The sequence below is a fragment of the Lycium barbarum genome, chromosome 5, assembly GCF_019175385.1.
Source record: "Lycium barbarum isolate Lr01 chromosome 5, ASM1917538v2, whole genome shotgun sequence".
NCBI classification, from domain to species: Eukaryota; Viridiplantae; Streptophyta; class Magnoliopsida; order Solanales; family Solanaceae; genus Lycium; species Lycium barbarum.
This window is the reverse complement of record NC_083341.1, coordinates 123,004,546-123,022,207: the sequence shown is the minus strand read 5'-3', so window position 1 is coordinate 123,022,207 and position 17,662 is coordinate 123,004,546. Positions and strand designations below refer to the sequence as shown.

The 17,662-nt window shown below is 31.0% G+C and overlaps 1 protein-coding gene across 1 annotated transcript; it reads left to right on the top strand.

The window, feature by feature from the left end:
• The first annotated feature begins 13,131 nt into the window (after positions 1–13,131).
• Positions 13,132–14,684, top strand: LOC132639715 (uncharacterized). Its single transcript, XM_060356147.1, has 3 exons — positions 13,132–13,207; positions 13,486–14,096; positions 14,241–14,684. Exons 1-3 carry the CDS (start codon positions 13,132–13,134, stop codon positions 14,682–14,684), a joined length of 1,131 nt encoding a protein of 376 aa, XP_060212130.1.
• Positions 14,685–17,662: the final 2,978 nt, after the last annotated feature.

The window sequence follows — 17,662 nt, the reverse complement described above, 5'->3', positions numbered from 1 at the left end:
TTGACCACATTACTATACTTGACTTTTCACGTTCTTTAAGAATTAATAAAAATGACATAGACATGTGTCATAGTACTTAATATTTAATTTTCTTCTCATGTATAGACGTATGCACTTCAAATTTAATTCTCCGACACATTTATTTTCTCCGTGCACTTTTGATTTTTCGTGTTCTAGCTGAATATTTATTCTCTTTTCATGTATAGACATATGCAGTTCAATTTTAATTCTCCTACACAAATTCATTTCCTTCGTGTACTTTAATTTGTTCATTTTTTACTTTTCATATTCTTTGAAAATTAATAAATCCCACGTGGATATATGTCATAGTACTGAATATTTATTCTCTTCTCATGTATACACGTGTGGACTTCTATTTTAATTCTCCGACACGTATTTATTTCCTCCATGCGTTTTTACTTGTTCACTTTTGACTTTTCACGTTACTTAAGAATTAATAAATGAAGTACTCCTTCCGTCTCATAATACTTGGCCACATTACTATACTAGACTTTTCACTTTCTTTAAGAATTAATAAAAATGAAGTACTCCCTTCGTCCATTTTACTTGGCCACATTACTAAAAATATATGTCTATTTTTCTATTCTGTAGTTATCTTCTTTTCTATTTCTATTATCCCGGTTTTCCTTCTTTGTCAATACTTTAAACGTGAAGAGAGGACGAACAATAGCAATGCAAATTTGTACCAAAAGTTATTTTAATGCTCCTACACATAACTTATTCACTTTTGACTTTGCACATTTTTTGAAAATTAATAAATAAAGTATCTATTTATCATAATATCCATATTTATTGGTATATAGTCTCAATAGCGTCAGAAAATGATTTGAAAATGAATAATTAATGTGAAGGGTAAAATAAGAAGAAGAATTTTTTTTCCCTTGATATGTTAACGTCGACAAGTTAAAGTAAAGGGAGGGAGTGGCATTTATCTCCGTTTTCCTTCATTATCAGTACTTTACTTATTTACTCTCCTTTGCAGTCTTTGATTATTATTTTCTTACATTTATAAAATGTATTACTTTATATTTTCATTTTAGAATTAAAATTTGGTGAATAATGATATAACATATATCTTTCTAATTTTGATTTCTTTGTAACAATTAATATAAAAAATTATAATATATTTTATAATTAATTTAATAAAAATATTTTAATCCAATATATACACCAAAATGGTTCTTATGTTTGGATCTGAACAGTTACTTAATTGAAATGGATATCAATCTGTCGGTATGCCCGTGCGACGGTGCGATGCACGGGGCCCAACATGATTAATTTAGTTACTCAATTTAGTTAGTCTTTATAATTTGTATATTTTGCAAAGGATACCGCGATTCTCCTTAGTGAGTCTCCATATTTTTTTTTCGTCTTATTTCCCCTCAATTTCTCAATTGTTATTAAAATTTATCTTATTTTGGTTATGTCCGCCTCTTTTTATGTTTAGTAAGTTGATAATTCAAATATCCTACATGTCAAGTTTATAATCACAAGATTGAAAGGATATTAATCAAAATATTAATTTTTCCTCATATTCTTACTAATTTTCTTTTACATCAATGAACAACTTTCATTGTCATGATAATGATAAAAAAAGTCCGACTTTTTCCATCTCAAAGACTTTTAATTACAACTAAAGTGATGGTACATAAAATACATTTTGTATATATAATAACAATTAGAATGTTTTTAAAAGTTATTTTCAAAATACAAACCTTAAAGACTGACTAATTAAAATGAATAGACATGTTGCACGGGCATGTATTGCTAGTCAGTCCAATAAGTGTGGACATAAACTTGCTATCACAAATGATATTAAGAAATTCACATCCAAAACGTGAGTTGTAATCTTCATAGACCCTATTTCCTAACAGTGACCCGATTTAATTTTTCTCCCTTTTTCTTAATTTTTAAGGAAAAAGTCTAAATCTAATAATTGGCGTATGTTTGGCATAACATGTACTAGTAACAATCAAAATCGTAAACTATCAATGTGCACAACTCAACTCCCCTTTCCATTTCAATGTCACACAAAAAATGCATTAATGTGAAAAAGATAGAAACTTCACCATGAAGGAGTCAAACAGTGAATTAAGAAAAGGACTTGCATGAGACTTAAATGTACATGTCTTTTTCAACGACTATTGGGAAGGACAATATAATTACCATAACATATGCATTCTGCTTTTCAGAAGATAAGAATAAGAATAAAACAAGTGCGTTATATTTCAAAGTTAACAACAAATCCTATCCATATTTAACCTTTTTCATTACAAACTAGGAGCCGTTTCGACGATTAAACAAAAAAATCCGTACAAGCAACCCGTACAAGCAACCTTTATATGTAATTGCAGGTTACGAGAGCGTTCACTCAGAAAGTTATTTTATTTTATTTTTTAACTCACAAGTCATTTAATTTTATTTTTTAATTTAAAAGTCGCTCAACTAAGAGTAGTACACTCAGCAAGTCATTCAACTATTAATATTTGAGAAAATGACCTAATAATACTACTTAAGATTCTATATTACAAAATATAAGGATATTTTTTCTTATTTATAAAATATATCGACTTAATTACAAAACATAACGGATCTAAAAAAAATTAAAAGTCCATCCTTCCCTTCCCTTTCTTTAATCTGCTCAGATCTGGAAAAAAAAACAACAACCCTTCTTTTCCCATTCTCTCTCAAAATCTGCTCAGATCTGGAAAAAAAAAATCGCTCGCCGATACTTTGTTTCATCCATGCTCTCCGGCAAAGCCCGCCCCAATTATGAAATCCTTCACTAGAGAATACGATTCAGTCATCCGCAAATGCTAAGTGATTCACTTGTGGCCCAACCCTATTCATGTAAAAGCTTCTAAACTTTCTTGTATTGTGTAAAATATTTAACATTACTGAGAGTAGCTCTGCACTGAGCACAAAGAGTGAAGGAGATATTGGGTCTCCTAGTCGTAGTTCATTTTCTGACCGAAAGAAACCATGTCTTTGACCATTTACTATTAGAGAATATCAGTTACTGGATTTGTATATCAGTTCCATCCATAACTCTGAGAATCCGACTTTCTCACTAGACAACATAAAACGTTTCACGAAGGGGAAAAAAATTCATCCGAATTTGAAGCGAGATACAAAATTGTATTAAATTTGTATGAAAGTTGTATAAAATATTGTTGTAATTGTATTAAATTTTCAAAAACCTAACATGAACTTTATACAAAATTTATACAGTTATATACATATTTCATACCGTTTTGTTATAGTTTTCAAACACGAAAAATGTGAGAATTCTAAGCTTTGAGCAAGATATACATATTTCATAGTATAATTTTCATACACAAATTTGAGCCAAATTTTTTAGTCTTGAGCGAGATATACATATTTCATAAAGTTTTCATACATAAATTTTTTAGCGAAAATTGTAAGCTTTGAGCGAGATATACACATTTCAGACACAAAATTTTCGTATATCTTTTGTAAGAAATCTATTGGTATGTTTTGTAAACTGAAAAGTATCATCATATTTTGTAAATATACCTTATTCTTATGTATAAATAGGTTATTCTCCCTTAATATTTCACTTAGAAAGTCACCCAACTTATTTAAGAGATTTTTTCACTTAAATTTTGCTGACATGAAATTTTTACTTAAAGCAAAATTTTTAAGAAGCAAGAAATTGGAAGGAAGGAAATGGAAGAAATTGAAAATGGAAGGAAAGAAGCAAGAAATTGAAAATTTCATGTCGGTATGAGTGAAATATACTTGCCTTTACTGAGTGTCATATATGAAAGGGGAAATGGTCAAATTTACCCTTCAAATATGATTTATGGTTTAAATTTGACCTCCGTTAAAATTTGGGATCAAATTTGCCCTCTCCATTAGGATATTCGATAAATTTGATCTTATATGAATGACAGTGTAACTTGAACTCTACAGCACAAAAAAATTAGCCACGTAAGCTCTACCTAGACTCCCAAACCCAATTATTTTAACCCATGACCGATAACCCGTTTACCTATCATATAATTCCAGTGAACCTTTCTAGATGAGGAAGCCATATTCCTTCTCCTATCAAAGACTTAACTTCAAAGTATCCAATGCCAATGAATCAGGTGATGAATTTACAGAAGTCCCTTTCGAGATTTTAGGTTCTTGATGCTTTCCACTCCAAAGCCACCATGACAAAGGCCATTTCTTTAGTCAATCAAGTTATTTCTTGAACAGAAATGCTGGTACATATAATGAATCAGGATTTTGGAGCCTGATGACAATTGAATGTACAATAAGGATTATTTGTTCCTGTACCAAAGAAATTCAGATAGTCAGAAGTACGAACACAATTAAAAAAATGATACAAACATTATTATTTTACCTTGAATAGTTTACTGTTAGTTGTCTGTTTTGCAGATTCGCAGTGATGGTGAGACTTGAGGTGATTTTTCACTACGGTGGAGAGTGGATTAAACTTCCAAAGCTGGTTGTATTATATATTTAACATGATGGGTTACGGGTTATGGGTTAAAATAATTGGGTTTGAGAGTCTATGTGAAACTTACTTGATTAATTTTTTTGTGTTGTGAAGTTCAAGTCACACTTCCATCTATATAAGGGTAAATTTATTAAGTATTCTAATAGAAAGAACAAATTTAATCTCAAACTTTAATGAAAATAAATTTAAACTATAAACCATACTTAAAAAATAATTTTGACCCTTTTCCCTATATATGAAATTGAACGAACATTGGAAAGAAGCTTTAGAAGATGAGAGGGACAGAGAAAAGAAGTTGGTACGGAGCATAGTGACATTTAAACGTTAATTGGTCTATATGGTCTTTGGCCAACTTTGCCTTGAATTAATTTTCCTTGTCCTGGAAGTAATGCCACTTAGGAATAATCCAATTTGTCGTTTCCTCCGGCACTTATTATTATTATTACTTTACTACTGTATAGAAACTCCACTTAGGAATAATCCAATTTGTCGTTTCCTCCAGCACTTATTATTATTACTTCACTACTATTTAGAAACATGAGTTTCTATGCAGTAGTATAATTTCGTCGTCAGTCCTCCCCTCCCCCCATCACAAAAATAAAAATAAAAAATGGGCCCCAATCTTAAAAAAAATTAATAGTAGAAAAAATGTTTTAAAAAAATAAAGTGAGCCCCAATCTTTTATAATAGCATAGATTTAAAAAAAAAATTAAGGTGTGGTTCACTATTCTATAATAGTAGAGATTAAAAAAAATTAAGGTGGGTTCACGTGGAGAATTAGGAGACAATTGCAAAAGGTGGGGTTCACGTGAAGAAGTAGGAGACAACTCCTAGAAAAAAATTAAGGTGGGGTCCACGTGAAGAAGTTGAAGACAATTGTAACAGAAAAAAATAGGATATTTAAATAATGATAATAAGTTCAGAAAATGGTAAAGGTACGCTTAGAGAAAATGTAAAGAAGAGAAGTTCAGGAAAAAAGAAATAACGATTTAAATTGAACACAAAAATTGCTAAAGAAGTCACAAAAACAAAACATTTAAAACTTATACCTTTGGGTATAAGTTTAGACACATACGTCTCACACCAATAATGAGGAATAACATTAAGAAGACGAAGTATAAACGATCTTAAAAATAATTAAGGTGGGGCTCACTCGTCCATAATAATAGAAATAAAAAAAAAATTAAAGTGAGATCCACGTGAAGAATTAGGAGATCCACCTCCTACTCATGTAAAAAAGAAAAAATAAGGTGAGAATCCACATGTGTGTTGTGGGTCCTACCAAAACTTTCTCCCTATTTTTTAGGCTCATTGTCACTTATGCCCTTATTTTGTGTTGTTGTTTAATTTTTGTCCCTAAAAATAAAAAATAAAAAAATAAAATTGTGGGGTATAAATTTATGTTTCTGCATCATAGTATCTCACAAGTTATGTTCCGCACCATTAAAAACTTATGACCACTACGCATTAAGTTTAGCAAAAATAACAGACTATGTCTATTTGGGAAAAATATTTACCTGAAATGACTCATATTTTTAATATTACCCAAAACAACCCTTTTATACATTATTATACACTTTTATATAAGATCGACACATTCTGTACAGTAAGTGTATAAAGTTGTATATCATGTGTATAAACACTATTGTAAAAGAAGTTGGTTATACAGATGTAAATTAAAAATATAACTACGTGGATATAATATTTTATGCTGGATTATATATTATTGAAATTATTTCTAAAATTAATTGCTAAAGGCAAAAATTAAATACCAGCCCATTTGAAGGAAAATTCATGCAATTTCTTCCATTTTTTCAGTTTTTAATTTGTAATAGACAAAACTATATAAAAACATGAGCTGAAGAAGTGGATCATCAACCAAGGGCAATTTGGTCAAAGAACTTGTCATTTTAATTAGTTAAAAGTAGAATCCTACTATAGCTTAGTATTAAATATATTCGTACTTTTTCAATTTTGCCCCTGCCCATAAAAATTGCATCACAACAGATGATGTCATTTCAAGTAGCAGGTATTAATTATGTTTTTGCCACGTGTCATTTTTACACTCCTTTTACTTTTCACTATTTTATCATACTCACATAATTCCACTTAATAAACAAATAACATTTGTGTATATGTATTAATGTTCATCTATATATATGCATCGACAATGTAAATTTAGGTATGTTTATTAGCAATATAAAATATATATGCTATCACTATCCAATATATAAATCTTTAGAATTGTACACAATGACATATACATAGATACACTATATAAACCAAAGTGGTTTCGTCTAAAAAAAAAAAGGAAAAAAAGTGAACCCCACCACCTCCAAGCTCATGTATATATATAAAAAAAAAAAAACAAGTGAACCCCCATATTAAAAAAAATAAAGCAATATAAAAAAAAAGTCGACCTCATATTAAAAAAACAAGCAATGTAAAAAAAAAAAAAAAAGGGCACTCCATATTAAAAAATTAAACAATATTCATGTAATTTCCAAAGTATCCCCATTAAGTCAATAATGATGAATTCATTGCCACATGCGTATCAACTCATTAGTAGGAGCAAATGAAATTATTGTACAGCAAAAAACGTAGACCCCATATTATTGTTTTTCTTCAAAAGGTTAAGTAGTCAAACCATACAATTTCCTTTCTTTTCTTATATTAGCCTGAGATCTAATCTAGATATTTAACTGTTGTATTTAATATTCCGCCATGTCATTTATTTGTTATGTTTATGAAAATAAATATACTTAAAATATTTATATTTTAAAATAAGATAGAATTTAATTACTTTTTCATTTTTATTCTTACTCTAATAAATGTAAAAAGAGATTAATGAAGTAAAAGAAAAAATAATATTAAATGGAGATCAACTAATGAATATGGTAAATTAGTCGAATTATAATTCTAATTGACGTTTTCTTAAAAAAAGTGCAAAAGACAACATGACAAGTAAAATGAACTAAACCAAGAATATTCACCAAAAAACAAAAAATAGTAGTTCTTCGTTTAAATATAAAATCAAATTTCTACTTTGTTTTATTTTAAACATGTAAAATTAATTTAATAATTTGAATTAGAATTATCCAAATCAAAATTTGATAAAAAATATATTGTTTAGGTTCAATCTACATACACTAACAATAGAATATTTTACACGTTTAAAATAATCGAATTAAAATTCAAAGTATCAACTGATACTTAAATATTGCTATTGTTTTGTCCCAAAGAGAGGGAAATAGTTTCCTTTTAAACAAATCTTCTCTTTTAAAAAGTATTAATAAATTTTTGCAAATTTTGTATTCGTAACAAACACTAATATTATAAAGTTTTGGATACGAAGTACAAACTACAATGTTATATTAATCGTATTTTGAACATAGTATATATATATATATATATATATATATATATATATATATATATGCATAAAAACATCGCAGACTTATGTATGTTTATTAGCAATATAAAATATACATATATTATCACTACCTAAATACAACTACATACACATAGATACACTATAATCTAAAGTGTTGGGCCCGTGCGCAGCACGGGCATACGCCATCTAGTTTTTACTATATATAAGGGACAATTCTTATTTTTTGTAGTTCTCATATGAATTTTTTATTCTTTTTTATTCCTACTTGAAATTTTTTTGACTGTAAATTGTGCACACATTTTGGTAAATTTTAAGAACTTTTAGGGCTTTTTTATGCCACTAAAAAATATGATGTCAAGAAAAATGTTATAGTGGCCCCCACATAACATACTCATACATATTTGAGTCTTTTATGTGAAAATATTATTAAACTTATTTCAATATATCATTGTTAAATACTTTTAAAATTTATCAAAAATGTAAATAATAGCCTTTCCGTCTCAATCAGAAAATGAATTCCCAAGTATGGTAGTTAATTAATCAAATTTTACGTGAGTGCACTTTTAACATATAATTAGCTAATACATTACTATATTAAAAGAGGAACTATAATATATCTAAAAATGATTGAAAACATTGTATTTAAAGAAATATAATTTGATCTCGATACAGTAATAATACTAGACAATTGCAAAAAGTACTTTTTCTACTATTAAAATATTTTGTAAAAACCGGACAATATATTTTATATAATTTAGGAGAATAATGTTTTACATATTGAACTACTATTGTGTTAAATTATATAACATATTAATTATCCATTATTTTACAAAATATATTTTGGTAAAAAATAAGTTAGCCAATATGAGTTCAATTCAAAGAACTCAAATGAAATTAATTTAACATATGAAAAACTCAATTTGGATCATCCGGGACTTAATCTCAAAAAATTAAATTAGAAGAGCTTTCAATTATCAATTTTTCCAAACAAAAAATCTAATATATAAACTAAGAAAAATGTTTTCCTTTAACATACGTTTTTAGACTTTAATATTTTAAAAGTCTTTCGAAAATGTCAAACTGATGGTACCAGAATAAGAACCAAGAGCAGAATTTTTTTAAAGAATATCCTTTTTTTTGCGCGGATTTCCCTTCATTTGGGGTGGTCTTTAATTTTTGCGCTTCAAATTGGTGGTCTTTAAGTTTTGGCCCTCAAATTGGTGGTCTTTAATTTTTATCCTCTGCCTTTGCAAATTCTGCCTTAAGGCAGAGTTTTGCAAATCTGGCCATACAAATTCTGCAGAATTTGGGCCTTAAGGCAGAATTTGCAAAGACAGATGGCAAAAATTAAAGACCACTAATTTGAGGGACAAAAATTAAAGACCACCCCCAGCGAAGGACAATCCTGCAAATTGCCCAAAAATATCTATAAATTGAATTTTTAATGACAGTTTGGGTCTGGGCTTAACACGGGCCAAGTGATACTAGTACAAGTAATAGTATAAGGGTGACTACCTAAAGTTCCAGAGAGATATTGCAAGTTCGATTTCCTATCCTGCAATTCTTTTTCCATATTTTCCTTCTCCCCCCTTACATTAGTTAGTACTTAATATAAGTGAGGATGTTAGGGTTTTGTCGTCCTCACATCCTCACAGCATCATATAGAATTCTTACACGTGGCTGTTTTGATTTGTCCTTGCATAATTTCATTTGCTTATTTTTGTTCTCATTAATGGTGAAGACCAGTTCCACGTGGGCTTTTATAATTGATGTGTTGTGTGATTGTTTTAAAAATATCTTCTTGTTGATTATTAGTTTATCCATTTGATCTGTATTATATGTTGTTTTAACTTTTATATTTAATTTAAGATAATTAATTATTTATATAATCAAGCATGTATTATTATTTTTTCAAAGTTACCTTTATTTAGATAAGTGAATAATTTCAAAAGCAAGAAATGGTATAAAATTGATAGTATTTAATTAAGGATTAATATAGTCAAAAACTTTCTTACTTTCTAGGGGTGACTAATTTCTGAAAGGGTGTGCCCAAGCTAAAAACACCATATAATATGAATCCAGGGAAGTACCTTTTAAATTATTTGTCCTTAGACGGGTAAAATTTAGGTAACTTTAGAGCCAGATTTTCTTTTTTCAACTAAAGCATTTATTAGGTCTTACTTTACATTTAAACATATCTCACATCATATGTTCCTCTATTATTTTAAAACCTCCAACATATTGCTTCTTTAGTGAGATTGCATGTGCTTACAAATACAAAAAGTAAAAAATTATTGGATGGTGTTGTATAATGTTGAAGATGAAGCTAGCTAGCATTACCAGTCAAATTCAACATCAAATTATATTCATTATCTCTTCTTTGATTAACTAAAAACTAATTATATGAAGGACTAAATTGATTCTTGAGGCTCATTTTAATGAATTTTGGTTGTTCCTTGAATTTCGTCTATAAGTAAGGTTAAAACCCACATTTAACTAGCATAAAGCCTTGAAACATAAAACAAATGAGTGAAAATTTAATAAATATTAAAAGATATCTATTTCTATCTATAAATAAAAATTGCATTCTCACGAAATCATAAAAATACTAAATGATCTTCGTCCAGTTATAATTATCATGCTCTATCATGTTTATAGAATATCGAATCACTTGCATCCCTTTGATATTTGCCAAGTTTCCTACCAAACTTGCTTCCTCATAAATAATTTAAAAATTATCCAATTATATGATGAAGAAGCTTTAATAATTATGAAAACTTATCAATAAAATATATTTAACCTACAATTATGTTAAATTAATTATATAGTAGACAAATGTAACATAAATTATACTTATTTGATAAAACTTACATACTATTTTTATATCTTGAGTTTGGACCCGGGCTTAGCATGGGCCTCGCGCAACTAATATAATAGAAAAAGATACACATCATATATAGGGGCAATTTGTAGGATTGGCCTTCACTGGGGGTGTTCTTTAATTTTTGTCCCTCAAATTGGTGGTCTTTAACTTTTCCCCTTAAGGTCCAAATTCTGCCTTAACATGGGAAGTTTTGCAAATTCTGGCCATGCAAATTAGCCTTAAGGAAAAATTTGCATGGCCAGAATTCTGTCTTGCGATTTTTTTTATTTTTTACTGAGCTGGGGTTCGAACCCACAACCTCGGAGTATTAGGCGAAGGGAAAAACTTAAAAACCACCAATTTGAAGGGCAAAAATTAAAGGGAAAAAAATCATAAATATACAACTGGGACATATACATTGCAAAAAAATGGCCCAAACTTTACATTACAAATCGCTGGCCCAAAAATACAATAGGCCCATTCTTATATCTAAAAGAACCAACGTTTTTTCCGTTATTTTGATATCCCCGTCTTTGTTCGTATTGTGTTGCCTCCAATCTCTCTCCTTCAATACTTCATATACATAGATACTTCAAAATTAAACCTAATGCAACTCGAAAACTTCATATACATTAGCAATTGGTGAAAGAAATCAACGATTGTTTCCAGTTTTTTCTACAATTTATGGTTTGAAAAACTTCATCTACATCCTTATTGTGCAATTCGTGATTTCAATTTTTTTTTTGCTACAATTCGTGATTTCAACTTGTTTCAATGGAGGCTTATCCTGTTTACCTTCTTCATAGTGGTCAATGGACTAATGACAATAAATTTGTCAATTTTGTTGCTGATTGTATTGCTATTGGGTCTACCTTCAACTTTGAAAATTTAGTTGAAGCAATTTCAAAGCAGATCAGACTAGATACTCAGTTGAATGCATTAGAAATTAAGTTTGTTCCAAGGGATGGTTTGATGCCATCCTAATCTACAATGATAATGGAGTTCAGGTCTATATCGAATTGAAAAAGAAAAATCCAAAGTTTACCGACTTTGCGCTCTATGTCACGGTGACGGAGGTTGAGAATGATTCAGTTGCTATAAGCTCGAGTGGTATAAATAGAGGCAATTTTGTACAAGAGGTTGATACAATAGATATGATTGAGAACGAAAGTGATAATGAATATATTGAAAACAAGTATTTTGGTATAATAGATGATATGTTACACAAAGAGGTTGAGGAGGATCAGGTTTATAAGAATAAGGAAACTGTTGTTAGTGTGATGCATAACTATGTTATTCGGAATAATTTCCAGTTTAAGATGAAGAGATCAAGTAAATCAAGGTACAATTATAGTTGTATATTCAGTTATATTTTTGTATAAATATGTATATTGAAAAATAAATATGTATATTGACAAAGTTATGTGTATAAACTTGTATAAACCTGTATATCAATGTGCACTGATTTGTGATTCCCCCACTGTATATATGTGTATAAACCTGTATATCAATGTGTACTGATTTGTGATTCCCCCACTGTACATATGTGTGTAAACCTGTATATCAATGTATACTGATTTGTGATTCCCTCACTGAATATTTTTGTATAAACCTGTATATCAATGTGTACTGATTTGTGATTCCCCCACTGTATATATGTGTATAAACCTGTATATCAATGTATACTGATTTGTGATTCCCCTACTGTATATATGTGTATAAACTTGTATATCTATGTGTACTGATTTGTGATTCTCCCACTGGATATATGTGTATAAACATGTATATCAATGTATATTGATTTGTGATTCCCTGGATATTTCATGTTTCCTGGATTTTTTGGTTTTGTATAAAATTGTATATAATAATCAAATGTTCTTTAACAATAGGTATCACCTTTCATGTGTGGATGAAGATTGTGTTTGGTTTTTCAAATCTTCTGCCATATACAAGGCAGAAATATTCAAGGTGAGAAGTTTCAATAATGTTCATACGTGCTCGTTTAGTGAAAGATTCTTGACACAACGTCATGCTACTTCTAAAGTAGTTGCAAGTATAATCAAGGACAAATGTGTTGATCCAAAAACAATTTACACTGCAAATGATATTATAAGCGACATACAAAAGCAACACCGGGTTGAATTGAGCTATATGAAAGCGTGGAGGGCTAAAGAAATAGCAATGGAAATGGTAAGAGGAAACCCACATGATTCTTATAGGGAGGTGCCGAAATACTTGTATATTTTGGAGCAGTCAAATCCAGGAACAATTACAAAATTGCACAAATCAGAAGATGGGCGCTTTCTCTATGTATTTGTTTCGCTGTTCGCATGCATTAAGGGATAGGAATATTGCAGGCCAATAATGTTAGTTGATGGAAGCTTTCTTAAAGCAGCATACAAGGGTACCATATTGACTGCTTGCACACAAGATGGAGCTGGTGAGTTGACTGTATCTATTTTCTGATTGCAGCTTGTATGAAAAATTTGTATATTCTTGTATTTTAAATGAGAACTCCTAATATAATAGCTGGCCATTATAGAATCTTGACACAAGAGTTAATGCTCATGTCTTTTTCATCTTTTGTAGAAGTCTCATCAGAAGACTTGTTAGTTTTCTAGTTTTTAGAGACTAGGAAATTCAGATTTGACCAAAATACTACACATACGTGAAATTTTTGAGTGCTTCTTTTATATGCTAATAATCATTATTTGTCAGGAAAAATCCTTCCGCTTGCTTACGCAATTGTGGATTCTGAGAACAATAAATCTGGGAAGTGGTTTTTCATTCAACTAAATGGTGTTTTCGGAGTGCAAGAAGGGATATGTATAGTTTCAGACAGACATGAGGGAATCTTGAACGCCATAGCAGCTGTATATCCAGAAGTTCCACATTGTTTCTGTACATTTCACTTGTGGGGAAACATATCAGATCAATTCAAGAAACATAAGGACCAGTTGCATGACCTCTTCTGTGTTGTGGCTAATGCTTGCACCATTCAGAAATTTGAATACTTTATGATGGAAATATCTAAAATTGATGAGAGGGTGCCTGGTTACTTGCATGAAATTGGATATGAAAGGTGGTCTATGTTACACTCAAAAGTGAAAAGATCAATGGTCATGACTTTGAATATTACGGAGTCGCTTAATTCATCAAACAAACATGCTAGAGACATGCCAATAATGCGCGTGCTGGAGTTCATGACAAACTTGATACAACAATGGAACTACCATAGTCGGAAAAAAGCAATGAAATCATCCACCGCGCTTAGCAAAAAGTTTGACAAACTCATTGGGGTTAATCTGCTTGCGGCACAGAAAATGACGGTTAGCTAAAATCCTTTATAATTTTGTATAATCCTGTATAATTCTGTATAATTATGTGACATATACATATCTGTTTGTATATATTTGTATAATCTTGCATATGTTTGTATAAAATACTGTGGCTTTTCTTTAAAAAAAATTCAGGTAAAGCCTGCTACAGACAAGTTGTACACTGTATTTGAAGGAGTAAAGAGAAACATTGTATGCCTTGAACATGGAATATGTAGTTGTGGGCGATTCCAAATGGATGAAGTTCCATGTCCACATGCTTTGGCGGTTATAAAGCTCAACAAATTGACGCCAACCGATTATTGCTCATTTTACTATAGAAGGAATCATATCCTTGAAACTTATGAAACTCCAGTATATTCCATTCCGGATGAGAGTACATGGGTGATCCCGAGAAAGGTGCTAGAGAATGTGGTCCTACCACCAAAAGGGAGAAGAAATGCAGTAAGGCTAAGAAAGAAAAGACTCCAACCGTCTTCAGAGAAAGCGAAAAAGAAGAGGAAATTTTCAAAGAAGAGGAAATTTTCATTTTCGGTGTGTGGCCAAGATGGTCACAGTAGGAAAACATGTGGAAATTGATACCGTCCAAATACACTCCTCAAAGAGAAAGTGTACACGGTCGTATGCAATATATTTACCCAACTATGAGTCGGGGTCGATCCCACAGGGAACAATATGCTAGGCGATTAAGAAAGTAAGGAACTTTCACCAACTACGCTAAAGCCAAACGATAAATAATATTTTGGGTTTTTGAGAAAATTATAACTAATGCGGAAATGTAAAATTACCTAGAAAGCGAGTAAAATGATCAATGGCCACAAGCATGGATAATAGGATATTACACTCAAGTAACGATCCAATGTATTTCACGATTTTACAACTAAGAACGGGTTTATGTCAATAGATAATGATTTCTAAAATCTCATTGAAAGTCTTCCAACCAAATCAATGAATTTCACTCTAAGCTTTTCCAAGCCTTAGAGTGTGATATTAGGCACAATCAATTTAACCTCAAGTAACTATCCTCTTCCGAGCTCAAGTTATTAGATGAGTTTAATGACCCAAATTCTTGTTAATTAATCTTTCCCAACCTAGATTTCCTTTTCCAAGCTCAATCTAAGTAAATGGGTGAGTCCTAGGGTTAGCTAATCCCTTTGGAAACATTCAAGAACGAGATTAATTAAATCAACAAAGACCCACTTCTATAGCAATAAGAATCATTCAATACATAAGCATAACCAGAGTTTCAAACCAAACTTTAATCAAGAATACTTTCATAAACGAGATTCAAGTCTAGAAATGAAATACTACACACTAAAATATTCAATACAAAACAAGGAGTTGAAGAAAGGTTTAAGAATTATCTCATTAAAGTGCTCCAATCTTCTCCTCCAATGGTGTAGGTGAAAACCCTAGCCTCCAAAACTTGCAAAATGACCAAAGATCGAAAATGTTTTGCCCTAGCCTCTCTTTTGTAGCTCCCCCCAATTTTTCCAAGTCCAAAAAATGTCAAAATCTGCCCCCATATTTCTGTTTTTGCAATTCTGCCCGTTTTTGCAAAACTGTCCACTTTTTGACAGTTTTGCAAATCTGTCCCGTTTTTGCAAAACTGTCCAGTTTTGACAGTTTTGCAAAAATGTCCAGTTTGACCTCTTTTTGACTTTCTTTTCACTTGGTATCTTCCGATCACTCATTTCAGCTACTTGGCTTGTTTTGCTCTATTTTGTTCCATTTTGGTCCATTTTGATCCATTTTGCTCTTTTATGCTCTTCGGGCATCTTTTCCTACAAAACAACATAAAAACACAAAAAGTAACAACAAAAGTGCTTAAGGAGTCACAAAAGCTTAAGGAATTAGCATCGAATATCGCGTAATTTCACGACTCATCAACACCCCCAACTTAAAGTCTTTGCTTGTCCTCAAGCAAACTAAAACAAAAATCTCAATGAGGATCCATTTTAAGCACAAAAGCATGACTTTGGTTGGTACCAACAATTAGGCTACAAGCATGTGAAGCTTCAACCAAATAACTCCCTCATTCAAAATACAATTTCAAGAATGCAATAGAGATTTAAAATAATCAAGCAACAACACTCAAGTCTCAATAAGTGACTCAAAACCACTAGTTTGCTAGATATGCTCACTTGACTCAACTTGGAATTTTTGAACATCACCACTCTATCGTAATCCATATGCCCTCACAAGAAAGAAAGTCCCAAAATCACAATATTCACAGCAACGACACAAGGGACAAATACACAAAAGTCGCTCACACTCAACAAAGAAGTTCTAGTGCTAACAAATATCACACCATAAGCTTGCCTTTATTTTCGTTTATCACTAACTCAAGAACATTCGGTCGGAGATCACATAGGCGCTTTTTAAGCTTGTAATGTAGGCTTAGGGAAGGGTAGGATAAGTATTTGAGATACAACTGACTACGCCCTCCTTGAACACTACACATACTTTATGTCCACTTTCTTCTTCATTTCGAAATATCACTCCTTCCTTTGCATACCAGTTTCCCCAATTATTCACACTTCCTTTATAAAGTTTCAAAATATAATGTGCTAGCACATTCCACCCCCAACTATAAATATTGCAGTGTCCTCACTGCACATAATCAAAACAAAACAGAGAAAGAAAAAAAAAAATTTTTTTTTTTTTTTTACACACTGGCACGACCTGCGGCCCCACATGCGAATCGCATGTCTGAAATGCGAAGCAAATTTTTTTTTTTTTTTTTTTTTTTTTTTTTTTTTTTTTAAGATACATTTTTTTGCACAAAAAGTTTGCAACCTTTTTGTATTTTCAAATTTTCTTCTTTTCTTTTGATTTTTTCACAACACCAACCTTCACCACTCTCAAGCAACACTAACACCCCCAACTTAGGCTTTTGGCCTCAAATTCACAATTTCATGTTCAAGGAGGGAAAGGTTCAAAAGAGAGACTTTTCATCGAACAGGGTAAAGACTTGTAATGGGGCAATCAAAGAAAAGGTCATAAGCTCAAATGAGGTTACTAGTGATATTATTTATGCAATGGTAGGCTAGAAAGGCTAAAGAGGCCTTTTCAAAAATCACAAAGATATCCCAAGGTCATCTCTCCAACCAACATAATCAAAATTAGCAATGAACGACTAACCGGGCAAGTTCTAGATGATAAAAGTAAACACAAGAATTATTCGACAAACACTCACACACATGGCATATGAACTAGTCAAGATGGATCAATTTCACTTCCCAAGCAAGAACAACTAGCGCAATATCTCATAATCCAAAGTCAACACACTAGTAGGTAAAGAGTCACAAAATGAGCCAAAAAGTTGTCACAAAAATCATTCTTTCCTATGCACCTTGCTTTTTAACTTTCACAACAATTTGGAGAGGTATTCACATTTCAATTTCACATGCAAGAGACTAACTCTATTAGTACCAAACAAGCCAAGAGTTTTCACATTTTTCCTCAAACGAGAACCTACACCTAAACTTACATGACTAATGAAAGAAGTTAAGAAAGAAAATAAAATAATAAGAGTGACTAATCCACAACATGTC